The sequence below is a fragment of the Lissotriton vulgaris genome, chromosome 3_1, assembly GCF_964263255.1.
Source record: "Lissotriton vulgaris chromosome 3_1, aLisVul1.2, whole genome shotgun sequence".
NCBI lineage: Eukaryota > Metazoa > Chordata > Amphibia > Caudata > Salamandridae > Lissotriton > Lissotriton vulgaris.
In genome coordinates this window covers 793,300,348-793,314,493 of record NC_141689.1, presented here as the reverse complement: position 1 = coordinate 793,314,493, position 14,146 = coordinate 793,300,348, and the positions used below count along the sequence as shown (strand labels likewise).

At 42.4% G+C, this 14,146-nt stretch overlaps 1 protein-coding gene across 1 annotated transcript in view; it reads right to left on the bottom strand.

Annotated features, from left to right (window-relative positions):
• Positions 1-12,812, bottom strand: part of PHAX (phosphorylated adaptor for RNA export) — a 124,703-nt gene extending 111,891 nt beyond the window's left edge. Inside the window, exon 1 of the mRNA XM_086961106.1 lies at positions 12,641-12,812. Coding sequence (XP_086817232.1) covers positions 12,641-12,793 — 153 coding nt within the window. The 5' untranslated portion in view covers positions 12,794-12,812. The remainder of the gene's footprint in view (positions 1-12,640) is intronic.
• Between the last annotated feature and the right edge of the window lie 1,334 nt (positions 12,813-14,146).

Below are 14,146 nucleotides of genomic sequence, written 5' to 3'. Positions count from 1 at the left end.
CTGTTTCCCTTCTTTCAAGTGTGACCCAGCAGACCTGTCAAGCAGGTTTAGACACTAATGTGTCTGGTGGGTTAGTGGACTAATGCATCCACTATAGGACCTGTTTTGGACCTCATGGTCACAGGTTCAAATCCCGGCGGGTACACTCAGTCTTTCATAGGTCGATAAATGAGTACCATTGCATTGGAGAAGAATAAACATATGTTATATTGCGCCAAGATAACCTTCTGGGTGAACATGCACATTACGAATACGCAGGTTATGTTTAATGTCAAAAAAGATGCTCACACCCCTACCCTGCATATTTGTCAGGCATCACTGCCCATTCAGGGAACCATATTGTTTTCTCCTAGGAGGCACTTCGAAACCTCTTCAAATCCATACTACTGGTGACAGAAGTGGGACAGCAAATGCAAATTTAGTCTCTATGAACGTCAGGTAGGAAAAAGGTAACTTTTTATAAGTTGCTTTACCTCAATATGAATTAAAAATCTGACTATTGAATTTAAATACTTTTTTTAACAAACAAAAAAATTCTAATTACTTTTCTAGTTATTCAAATTCACAAAATTAGGATTTTTCAGTGGTACTCTGGTTTTTTGCTAAGAACAGCTAAGTCTGTCACAGTGAAAAATAGCTTTTGGGTGGTAGACACAGTAAGAATACACGAATATTAAATTTCTTCATGTCCTAAATTTCAAAACCATGCACCCTACCTTGTGGGTGACACGATCAACACATGGGTGATTTATTAATACCTAAAAGGTAGGTTTTCTCCTGTCAAAAAGGGCATGACAGGTCGAATTGCTGTTTACACACTCTTACAGTCAGGCTACACCAATAGGCCCGCTGACATGTTTTACACTATCACTGTAGTGGATGGCACAATGGGTGCTGCAGTTTACTAGTGACAATTAACTTGCAGGCCCTGGGTATAATTTTTTATCATATACTTGGGACTTCTAGGTAAGTTAAATATACCAATTAGAATATGCCACTTTACCACTGGTTAGCAGAGTTAAAGTACACAGAGGTCTAATGCCAGCAGAAACAATATGGTCCAGCAAAAGGCAAAAAAGTAAGGTTGCTTTCCTACATATTTAACATCTTCAGGTGGTGCTCGAAATATATGAATCTCTTTCCAACTCCTCTGACTCTATGAAAAGCACATTTCTGCCATTCGTAAACCTGTCGGATTAAGCTTCTTAATACGGGGGGGGGGGGGGGGGAGATAATACGGCTCTCTACACGTGAAATACCATCTATTTATCTGTCTGATTTCTTTTTTGTTTGGCCATTGCTGTTCAGTGCCAAACAAAAAGTGCTCCCTTTAAAAATTGTTGTTATGGATTGGTGTTTCCATGATTGGCTGATTCAATTTACTAGTCAGTCCACAGTACAGTGCACGGTGTCCCCCCCAGGGCCTATAAATCTAATGCCGCTAGTGGGCTGCAGCACTGATTGTGCCACCCACATAAGATGCCTATTAAGATAATTCTGGCCTGCCAGTGCAGAGCCTGTGTACAGTCTGGTACTGCCATGTCGACTAGGCAAGTGCACCCACTTGCCAGGCTCCTAATGTTCCCTTTTCTTACATGTTAGTTAACCCTAAGGTAGGCCCAAGGTAACCCTGCGGGCAGTGTGCAATGTATGTGAAAGGTAGGACATGCCCTGATGTGTCTGGCATGTCCGGATAGCGAATGACTGCCAATTTCGTTTTTCACTATTGCAAGGCTTCCTTTTCCCATAGGAAAGAATGGGGAGTTAGTTTATAATATCTTATAAACATATCTACCCCTGGGAACAAGGTATGGAAATAAAGTTTGATATGCCTGAACTCAGAGTGTTAAAATACATCATTAAGTGGGGGAGATTTTTACATTCGGGGTTTGAAATACCAGTTTTAGAAAGTAGGTATTTTCTTGCTTAGCCATCCAGCGTGCCTCTGCTAGGTTTGAGTATTGCATGTCTGGCTGTTGGATGACAAGGACCTGATGAGTCAGGGCCGGGCTGAATAGAACTAGGCTGCATTTGGAGTAGGGGGAAGAGATGTCCTTTCACCTGAATGGGCTGGGTCTGCCAAGGACAATGCGGTCTCCACCTCCTACCAGGAAGCTGCACCACAGAGGACAGAACTGGTTTTGACTGAGCACAGGGCTTCTCGGCCACTAGAGAACAAAGGATTTTGATGTATAAATATTGGTGCCCAGACCACAGAACGTTGGATCATTTCTGGGAATTAAGAGGAACCTTTGCCAAGGAGAAGAGCCGGAGAAGCTGAGGAGGAATACTGCCTCTGTGCTGTTTGCTGTCTGGGGCTGGACTGCAGTGGCTACTTGCTGCCACGGAAAAGAGAATAGGACTTTACTGCTTGCTGTGTCCCCTGCTTAAAGAAGATCTCTAAGGGCTTGAAACAGAGCTTGCCTCCTGTTCCGAAGTCTCAGGGACACAAAGACTTGTGCACCAGCTCCCCTGAACAGCCTTGCTGGGAGTTCTGACCTGCAAAAAGGTGGCTGCTGTTGTTTTGGACCTCTAGAGACTGTTTTCCGCTGAGAGCTGGAAAATCAATGCAACACCGAGAAGCGTGACATATTCGTACCTGTTTCCGACGCATCGCCAAAAAAACTGTCGCAGCGCCGGCCGCGGCTCGAGAAATCGCTGCACGCCACATCGAGTGCAACGATCTCCGAAGTCACCTCACCGAATCCAATGTAAGCCCTGCTGCGCGGCTGCAAGAATCAACGCATCGCAGCACCAAGTCTGTCGCATCGTTGGAGGACGAAGTAAGAAACTGCTGCATAACCTCCCCACGCAGTAAGAAACAGATGCATCACCTCCTTTCCGATAAGGAACCGACGCATCACCTCCCTTGCGAAGCAGTAAGACACATCACCTCCCCAAGTGTAAGGAACCGATGCATCACCTTCCTTGAGTATAAAGAACTGACGCATCACCTTCCCTGCAACCCGTTTTGTTTGTTTGCTTGACGGACCCAAGGTACTTCGTGTGAAAAGTGTTGCATCTGCAATTTGCTTTGAACTGAACTATTTCTACCATCTGAAAGTCATATTTTTAGGTCTCGGCTGGCGATAGCAGCGCGCATGCTCTGCTCTCGGCATTGGAGAGCTTCTTGAAATCAATACGGCTGAGGAAAGGGACTTGAAGCCCCGGCCCCTCTTCCCATTGGCTCGAATCATAGCTTAGGCTAAACGCTGGCATTCTATTGTTAAGGGGGCTTTGTAGTCCCTCCTTGTTGCCGCCCTGTTCACTTTTGGCCCGCCCACTGGGTATGGATCTTTTACTGGCAACAGTACACCGGCTGTTTTTTATTGTTTCTAAAAAGTGCGCTCTCGCCATCCGTCCGCATCAGTACTACACCACTATCACAGGCAGCTGGCACAGATCAAGCTTTGTACCATGACAGCGACACCCACAGCTAGCTACATCACTGACACAAAAGCCAGCGACCAAATTAAAAATTGAGCCAACGAAGAGAGAAATACTTGCGTTGTGCTTCCAGTGACTTAAGTGCACACTGAATGTGGGCGTATGTTGGTGCTTCGTCTATAGGTATAACCGATGTTTGTGAGTGTGCTTAATAACTGAGTATGCAGTGAAAAAGTATGTTTTTTATTGCTCTGTACTTCGTGTGGTGGCTGTTTGTGAATGTGGAAGCAGTGTCTCGTAAATACAAAGCACTGCAGCACAGAAGAGCATGCTCTTTCCCTATCACACGCATTGCAACGAAGCACCCACCCGCTTGGTTTTATATTGTAAAATGTGTAATTCAAATTACAGGGCAGTCCGCTTAATAGGGGCCGCGCTTATTTAATTATTTATTATACGACGCGGGTTGCAGTCACTTCAGCGCCGCGACAAAGTCATTATTGAATATCCAAAGTGGGCCGCATTCACTTTAGCGAACTCGCTACAAAGTTTTTTAATATACTTTTTTTTTTTTTATAAACTTTATGTGAACGCATCATACCCGCTTCACTATAATGGTAGCAACGCCCCTTTGTTTAGACATTGCTCACAGTAACCTGAATATGCGAGCACCATCTACAAAAAAGGGGTTTGGCCACCATTATAGTGGTCTCGCATTTGGAAGAGTTGGAGCTCTTGGTATTAAAAACAACAATGCCTTAAACATAAATAAAATGAATTGTCGTTTTCAATGCCAATAGCTTAAACGCTCGCAAATGCAAGACCTATTGCATTAAAAATGCTTTTTTATTTGTTGTGCTGGATATCACTATTAAATGCTTCCGTTTATTGTGGTCCTTGCGAACGCTGCCGCCACATCATTTTGTAGACGAGTGCATTAATCACTATGTACGCTATGCGCGTGCCTGCAAAATTACGTATGCGCTTTTCCTCCCTTTTTTATTCACTCATCAGACGGAGAGGTAAATTAAATAAAAACAAACATTAAAAATGCAATACGTCTCGCCTTTCATTAAGTTAAAGCCATTTGCTTTTCTTACAATTCCATTAGCAAAGCAATGCAAATAGCTTTAACTTAATCAAAGGTGTCAATGCTTGTTATTACTGTATTGTGGATTTTTGTCATTTGGTCTTGTTTTGGTTTAAATAAAGATTACTTATTTTTCTAAACTGGTGTGGTGTCCATTTAGTGTTTTCACTGTTTGTGTTCACAAATGCTTTACACACTGCCTCAGAGATGAGCCTGTCTGCTCATGCCAAACTACAAAGGGGGTGATTGGGAGTTATTTTAGAAGTGTATCCCTCTTGCCCTGACTAGAAGCAAGGGTATCTATTTGGACAAAGGTACCAACCTCTGCAAATTAGAGACCAACATTTCTAACAATTGCTATAGATGTGAAACATCTCCTTGAGACTAGGCTGGGCGACACCTTTAGTGACGTTGGCACTGTAACATGTTCCATGTTAGAATGCTACTTGGTAAGCAAAGAAATGTTGAAGAGCAACGCAGGAAATTTTATTTTACAATGCACAAGAAATGGCGTTCAATGATGCATAGAAACGTCCCTTCACCAATCATGGCATTTGAGGTCAATGAAACCTTTCGGTGGTACTCTGCACAAGTTTTAGATCCCTTCCGTAAAGGTGAATTTTTGCTGGACTTTCAAAAGTACTGCTTCATTTGTGACCAATTCAATAACTCTGAGGGCATATGCATCCAATTCAACGCATATGTTGCAGAACACAATCGCAATTTTCAGGTGCACAAGTATTGGCATGGAAAGCTCTCTCTGCGGCCAGAGTTAGCAAATTGTGTACTGGCTGTTTTGGCGTTGCCTGTCTCAAGTGCCAATGCTGAGAGGTTCTTTTCATAGATAAAAAATTACATGGGAAGGAAAGAGCTAGTGCGCATGACCAAAGAATCACTGAGGAAGTATTGGATGGTGTACTACAATCAGTTTGATTTGTAAAAATATATTTGGACCTCATATACACTGTCTATATATCATGCACTATCAGTGCAGAAAGCAAGCAGTAACAGAAGCAAAACGTTCCATAAACACCTGAAAAACACGGTTTCTGTTGTTTTTAATTGCATGAAAATGTGTAACCACTGTTTAAGGTATTGAAATAACTAGAAATCACTGAAAAAACTGCACTAGAATGAACCAAAAATAGGAACTGAAAACAGGAAAGCTTTTTTATAACCTGTCCATTTAACCTTAAAATACAACCCACTTGGTCATGTAGACCATAACTATAGCACTGTCATAAATAGATGACATATCAATTATATTCAGTCTTTAATATGTTCTGCAAACAAAGACCTAACAGTGATCTGAACCTAGTCTATGGCAGTTACCATGAATAAATAAAGATATACATTTCTCTACCAATCTTGGAGGCTCATGACTAGTTGTACAAAAAAAAGACTGACAGCATGCTAAATCGCTGAAGAAAGCCCCCCCCCCCCCCCGCCCCCCCACCACAAGTAAACAATCGGTCATTGATTATTACACTATAGACTTAAAATCCTAGAATAGTCCAAATAAATCCTAGTACTCCATACTGGAAGATATTTCTCCCTGGGAAGCTCTACTTTAAACTTTTCGGTAGAATTATTTTGATAAAGGAATATTTATTTGTCCGATGTGATATTTTCCAAAGTAGGCAGCACATAATTCTTCTGGCTCTAAAAATAGAGTACCATCAAATATTAATGTTTAAAAAAATAATGTATATATTGGTAAAAAAGAGAAAATCAAGCTGTTTGCTCACAAAAGAAAGCTGTATTCCCCGATTTTTTTGTGTGCTAATAGCAGTGTCCTCTTTAGGATCTTTTAGAGTATGGTAGGTTTTTAAGTCAGCAGTATATTATAATATCTTTTTTTGTACAATTAGTAAGGAACTTCCAAAATTGGGAGGAAAAAAAATCAATGGCATTATTTAAACATATTAACTTCCATACTCTAGGTGCAGGTTACATACCCTTTGACTGTATATAGAACTGATATAGCATCCATTTATGACAACCGCTACAGTTGTGGTCTTTATGGTCAAATGTATAGGATAGATTTCAATACTGCTGTGCTTTCTGTGCAAATTTAGTTTTACGCTTGTGTGAAATTGTTTTTGTCATGCTTGTATGTGAATGCGCCTAACTTAATATGATGATTTTATAATATTAGCCGCATGGGAACTGCGAGTGAAAGCTTTCTAACTGTGGGTCTTGAAGAAGAAGGTTGCTATTACTCTTTACCACCGAAACACGTTGATAAATACTGTGCACTGATTTCTATTCTTACACCAATAGACTGAAATAAGCACTGGCGACATTCATCCATGGAATGATGAGAAATAAGTTATAAAACCAAATAAAAGAGTGGGTTTTGTATAATCTTGGATAGTGTGTGAATAGCCATTTTAATAAGTGTAGATTGTTTTCAAAAAGATAAATAATATTTTTTTTTATTTTTGCATAGCATATATTAACGTTTTTATTAGATCTCCTAGTACATAGGAGACCAAAGAGGAGTTTTGGTCCTTTTGTCTCCTAATCACAACATTCTTGAGATAACAGCTCAAGATGTATTTTAATTGAACACATTTCCTCAAAAGTTAAATCTTCCCTCTAAGCTAACACCACTCTGCCTGCCGGAACAGATAAGACGATGCATTTAACAGAAAAAAGAAAACTACACGTCCCAAAATGTAAAAGGGAAAGCGGGCTGGCTTGTGTTACATGACAAGAAGCCTCTTGAGATCTATACTTTACAAAGCACATCGGTTCTGGTGTTGGCTATTTGCTTTCCTTTGGCTTTATAATGCTTATTTGGTTTCTGATTTCTTTTATGAAGCCATGCACTGCAGGGAAACAAGGTTTGTTCTTAAAAGCAAAAATGTATTCGAATTGTAAAAGCACACATTGCACCAGTGCCGAAGAGTGCTGCAGATCTGCAAGAGCTGAATTCAGTCACTTACAATCCGGGAGACCAGTGGTTCAAGTGTGCTAATCTTGTGCCCCATGTTGTGATGGGAGTAAGCAAAATGTGAGTGACAATACAGTAGACCAGTAGATGAAGAGGGGTGGCTGAAAGCCCCTCCATATGTATCTATACTGTGTAGGATATGAAGGGAAATATGCAACTATTATTGAGGTGGATCTGGGCAGACCCCAGTGAAACATACTGAATTTGTCCCAATGTAATCTGCTAGATTCATGGCCCATTCATGGGTGCCTGCAGGAGAAGAGGAGGATTTTCACTTTCAAATGGGAGCAGCACAAAAGGTTTCACTTTTGTTGGAGCCTAATCCAATGTGGGAGCTATCTGATCCTAACAATGAGATTACATCGCAATGGAGAGACACAAAGGCACTCGCCTCATAATCACTTCAGGAATGCTAAAGGGAAACGGATTTGGAGGGAGCTTTTTGACCTACATAACAATACTAAAGAGTGCTTGGTCTGGAGAAAAAAAAAAGTCAAAACTTAAGAAGTAACAAAGTGGTTATGGGTAGTCTGCAATATTAAGGCTTTATTAGTACCCAAATGAACTCTTTTAAGCAACCTTTGAATAACAAAAGAGTGAGGAAAATGTAATAAGGTCCTACACCTGCTTCCTGCAGTTTGCATGCAGCTCCTTAAAGTTGGTTTATAGATCATTGTGCTATACCAGGATTGTAACTTATTAACTGCACGTAAAAAACAAGACCCCTGAAACAACAAGCATTAGCAATGCAATAGGTCTCGCATTAGGAAAGTTTGAGCAATTGGTATTGTAAATGACACATTTTTTATTTATGTGTTGGTTTTAAAAATAGATAAATAGCTTTGTCATTTACAAAGACAATACTTTTAACTTTCGTAAATGTGACACCTAAAGCATTTGTAATGCAATATGTGTTGTATTTACGCGACTTAGATGTATTGATATTACAAATAACAATTGTTTTTAATTGTTTTAAATAATTAATACTTAAATAAAAGTTATTGTAATTTATAATGGCAATAGCTTAAACTTTTGTAAATAACTTTTGTGAAGATTATGTTCAGTGTATTTTATTTAAACGAAAATCCAAGAACAGAAGTGAAATATTAACATCTTTTTGTGCCATTTGTAATAAAGCTTGAAACATTGAGGGAACATATTGGAACCAGTTGTTGTTGAATGGTTGCACAGATTGATGCTGTGGTGGCGCTGAGTGATGTTGTGGTGGCGACGAGTGATGCTGTAGCGTTCAGTAATGCTGTGGTAGCGCAGTGATGTTGTGGTGCCCCTGAATGATGCTGTGGTGGTGCTGAGTGATGCTGTGGTGAAGCGATAGATAGAGTGTAATTATGTGGCTTGTAATTATGTGGCACTGAGTGGTATTTGGAGTGTATGTCGCATTGTGTGCAGTGTAATTATGTGGCGTGTAATTATGTGGCACTGAGTGGTATTTGGAGTCTATGTTGCATTGAGCGCAGTGTAAATATGTAGCATATAATTATGTGGAACTGAGTGGTATTGTCTGGAGTGTATGTTGTATTCAGTAGAGTAATTATGTGGCGTGTAATTATGTGGCATGGAGTGGTATTGTTTGGAGGGTATGTTGCATTGAGTGCAGTGTAATTATGTGGCGTGTAATTATGGGGCACTGAGTGATATTTAGAGTGTATGTTGTATTCAGTAGAGTAATTATGTGGCGTGTAATTATGTGGCAATGAGTGGTATTTGGAGTGTATGTTGCATTGAGTGCAGTATAATTATGTGGTGTGTAATTATGTGGCACTGAGTGGTATTGTGTGGAGTGTATGTTGTATTCAGTAGAGTGTAATTGTGTGTGAGGGCGCAAAGAAAGGTAGGGCGCAAAGATCGGGAGGGCGCAGAGAGTGGGAGGGCGCAGAGAGTGGGAGGGCGCAGAGAGTGGGAGGGCGCAGAGAGTGGGAGGGCGCAGAGAGTGGGAGAACAGTGGTCCCATTTCAAAGGAATACATGGAGAATAAATATAGACACAGTTGTAGCTATATTAAATTGCATACTTGTCCAGCCAGACAGTGGTCTAATGTTTTTACTTATGAAAAATAGAGCAGAATGTTACACAACAGTTCACAATGTGGGGCACAAGCCTGTACCCAACTTACACATGTGCAACTGACACACAACAACAACAAAGGAACAAGAGGGCTTGTAGGCACAAGCGTGAGGTTTGAGGTTTGATGTGCAGCATGGCCTTCAGCCAGACGCCACGATTGCGATGCTGCACATGCCTTGCACCCGGCTACTACGCCGACGGGCAGCCTTCAGTGCTATCACGCACTAACGACTCCGAGCCGCACCTGACCAAATCTCGGCATCAGAGGCTTCCAATATTAGGCATAAGAATTATGTCCTGATGATGATCTGTGTATCTAGTTAACAGATCGAAACGCCGTCGACCCAAATGACACCTTATACAAAACTGTATTATTATTGATGTAAAGGTGTAGACTAGGTTATGATGTACTATGACATTGTGCAAACTCTAGTACCTCAAACCTCACGCGTGTGCCTACAAGCCCTCTTGTTCCTTTGTTGTTATTGTGTGTCAGTTGCACATGTGTAAGTCGGGTACAGGCTTGTGCCCCACATTGTGAACTGTTGTGTAACATTCTGCTCTATTTTTCATAAGTAAAAACATTACACCACTGTCCGGCTGGACAAGTCTGCAATTTAATATAGCTACGACTGTGTCTATATTTATTCTCTGTGTATTCCTTTGAAATAGGACCACTGTTGTCTAAATAACATTACCCCAAAGGTCCCGTTTGATCTAATTGGGTTCCTTGTCGTTTCTAAATATATGCAGAGTGTGGGAGGGCGCAGAGTGTGTGAGGGCGCAGAGTGTGTGAGGGCGCAGAGTGTGTGAGGGCGCAGAGTGTGTGTGGCCTAAAGTAGTGTGAGGGCACAGTGTGTGTGGCCTAAAGTAGTGTGAGGGCGCAGTGTGTGTGGCCTAAAGTAGTGGGAGGGCGCAGTGTGTGTGGCCTAAAGTAGTGTGAGGGCGCAGTGTGTTTGGCCTAAAGTAGTGTGAGGGCGCAGTGTGTGTGGCCTAAAGTAGTGTGAGGGCGCAGTGTGTGTGGCCTAAAGTAGTGTGAGGGCGCAGTGTGTGTGGCCTAAAGTAGTGTGAGGGCGCAGTGTGTGTGGCCTAAAGTAGTGTGAGGGCGCAGTGTGTGTGGACTAAAGTAGTGTCACGCATACACACATTCAAATACACATACACTGGTGAAGGCTCGCAGACACACAGAAACAATATGTACATGCTCTCAGACATATACATCAGGTGAAACTTCCCCGAGGCAGTTCTTGACATGCCCTGGTGTGTGAAGTTTTGTTGGTGTTCGGTTGCACCTAGTTTGGGGATGTAGTTGTAGGAGAACAGTGTACAGAATAAGGGCCTTGGGGCAGAATGAAGAGGCAGGACAAAATGGACGGGGGGAAAGTGAAGAGAGGGCAAAGAAGGGAGAATGGCTTGAGATGCAGATAGAGAACAGAATAAGGAGGGGGAAAAGAAGGAGAGAAGTAATCTGAAAAGGTAGAGGGGAAGAATAAGAGAAAGAAATAGGATGGGTGGAGGAAATTTAATAGAAAACCCGGGAGAACAAAGAGGGTAGAGTTAGGGGAGAAGGCAACACTGAAACAGAAGAGGACAGGAAGAGTAACCGATTGGGAGAAGAAAGGATGTGTTACTTCTAGCACTATTGAGAGTAAAATTATCGTTTGGTATTACGAGCTCAAAGGTTACTAAAACTCAAATTATTCCCATTGAAATTTCCAAGATAGGTTTCTATCTTTTTTTGTAATCTTTTTCTTTTTTTTTTAGAATAATAAATAAGACTGCAGTTCACTTGAGAATCTTGATTTTCTTGGAAGCCAGTCGAGCGGCTGGAAAGCGACAAAAAAAGGGTAGGAAAAGAGTAGTGGGGAAGATATGTTGTGGCTGCCTGATGTCCATAGGGTGTCCCTGGTCTTTCCTGTGAAGCTTTGTGACAACGACTTGTTAATTTAGGTTAGTAGGAGCGCCAGAGCGGATAACTTTAAAGTCTGATGCTGGCAGCAAGCAAACCAGCATGAGTGCGGAGAGAGGCTCAGAGGCTGCAAATGGTGTGTGATGTGCACGAGCCCACACACATGCACTGTAGGCAATCCGTCTTTGGGAGCATTTCTGAGAGCCCACTTAATATCTCTGCCAAAGCAATGCCTTAGACAAGACCTAAAAAGCAGTTATCAACTAAACTATCTACAAAAAACACATATCTGTGATATGTTACAATTTTGCTTTAGAGCAGGCAAACTCACTACCCGTGCGTGTTATGTATAAGTGAACTGACAGGCTCTTTTTTTCATGACTCCGCCCCTCGTGACACCAGACCCTTTCAGCTGTCACACCTTGGTCCCCATTTGATGGGATCCAGCAGTAATTGTGTTACGATTTTTATATATCATTGGCTAAGGCCAGGCCTACACGTGAACATGGCTTATACCTTAACTAGCAGCCTCAATGGATGCCACTAGTCAACTACAAGGTCTTTCTTCAAGATTTTGCTAGGTCGACGCCGAGTCTTAAATAGTAGAAAGCAACTTAAAACGTGGATATTTGACAAGTAATCCTCCTCCCCTCCCTAAGCGCCTTGAGACACTCTGGGTATGTAGTGCGCTATATAAATTCTCTGACTTGACTTGACTTGACTACAAATGCGCTTTCCCGTAAACACTAACGTCCGCGGGCACGTCTCGGCGCTGACAAAATGACAGGGAGCTCTGCTCGTCTGACATACTGCGGTAGTAACTGGTACTGCGATAAGAAGCTGCGGCCGCCGCGAGCCCCTGCAGAGATGAAGCAGCAGGCGGCAACCTGGCGTGCGTCTGAGCCCCTGCAGAGGAAGCAGCAGGCGGCAACCTGGCGTGCGTCTACCGAAGCCCTGGCAATAGGTGGAAACTAACGGAGACACAAACACCTATCAAAGTGCTAGCGTTAAGACGCAGGGGTCTTCCAATGGACGGGACACTATCGTTCTAAACATACACACTACTGAGCGAGCGGGTCTCCGAGCCACCTGCCCTATGGCACTTTGGGAGCTGACGAGACGCGGGAAACAGTCACAAAGATGGAATACTGCTTTGTGCTGAAGCGGCGGGTGGGATATTCTCACACCCCACCGTTCAAGCATTCAGTACCTGTTCTTTCGGATCCTTCACCACCAAGGCGGGAACGCCAACCTTCATATCCGAATCTGAGTCGGAGATCTCGCCATCCTCCACCTCCGCCATCTTCTTCCTCGGAGCCTCGACGACTTCGCTGGTGCTGCTTCGCCCAACGGAATGGGGCATCTATAGTAACTCCCCACTCCAATATGGAGTCTAGTGCCGTTCTAATGAACGCTAGGCCGACGCTCAAGAATCCATGGAAACAGATAGCGGCACTAGATAGTCTAACCATGGGCGCATATCGTCTAAGTCGCGGCCATCTTCGAACAGGTAAACAAACACATTTCCCATATTAAAAAGCATAAAGGTCTAACGGGAGCTCCCGGTTTGCTGCAATAATGTGTTCATTATGGCGCGTGCGAGGGGGTGTTCTACTCCAAGTTTTATTTATTTATGGGTTTTTATATAGCTCGATCTTCACCCCATGGTCTCGGGGCGCTTTACAATAGGAACAGTTACATACATAAGAACTGCAGAGTATACGCATTACATAAAAGATAGGAAACTCTTAAAACTCTAAACTCACATAAGAATGGCAATGTCTACTGCAGTTACTAGAGGTTAGAGTTACATACACACAAGTTGCAAATTCATTCAAGATTATATTTTAACAAAATTTGATGAGCGTAGGGTTGGACAAATATATATTACATACTTTAGAACGGCCTGGGATGTGCTGTGTAGCGACAACACGTCACCTTCCCCGACTGTCACTGGCGTTTAATAAATTACTTAGTATCTGGGGAGTCTTTTTTATATTTTAATATTCAGTTACTAACATTTATAAGAAACAACAGACTAACAAAATGTCCAAGTTAATACATATGTAGCTCCAACAGCAATATTGCTTGCATTCAAACCCCTCGCCTAATATTAATATAGTAACCAACTTGTTTCGTGTATTAATATTGCACTTTTACACTACACGCGGGTGTCCCAGAGATGCTTGCCTATGTATTTAATAATCATAACTATGCTTGCAAACTGAAATGGACGCTGCTATGCGGGATTCCAGTCTGCGCATGCGTCGGTCATACCCATGTGATGTGACGCACTCGTAGTTCTGGAGGGATTTTTCGCTCATGCGCAGTATTGCTAATATGGCCGCTTTGTTTCTAACATGCTCTCTGCTTGCTACCGCTGCTCTGGCTCAGCTGTTTATTTCTGCTTAACGCCTAATGCTATAGATATTATAAAGTAAGGGGTGTAGTGTAGCTATTCATGGTATACAGCGTATTCATTTTTTTCTGTGTTTCTAAATTGTTTTTGCTTACTTTTCATGTAACATTCTCCTGGGGCCTGGGAGGAGAGGTGCTGCTCCATCTTGGAAGCCCATGTGTCACCAATCACTTGATAGGGGAAGTGCAAGGCTCGCAGCAGTGAAACTCAGCCAGCTGGCTGCCGAAGCTAGGATGCCCCCGGGAAAGTGAACCCTGCTCCAGGAGAAAACTTCGACTTGTACCTGAAAATGTTACA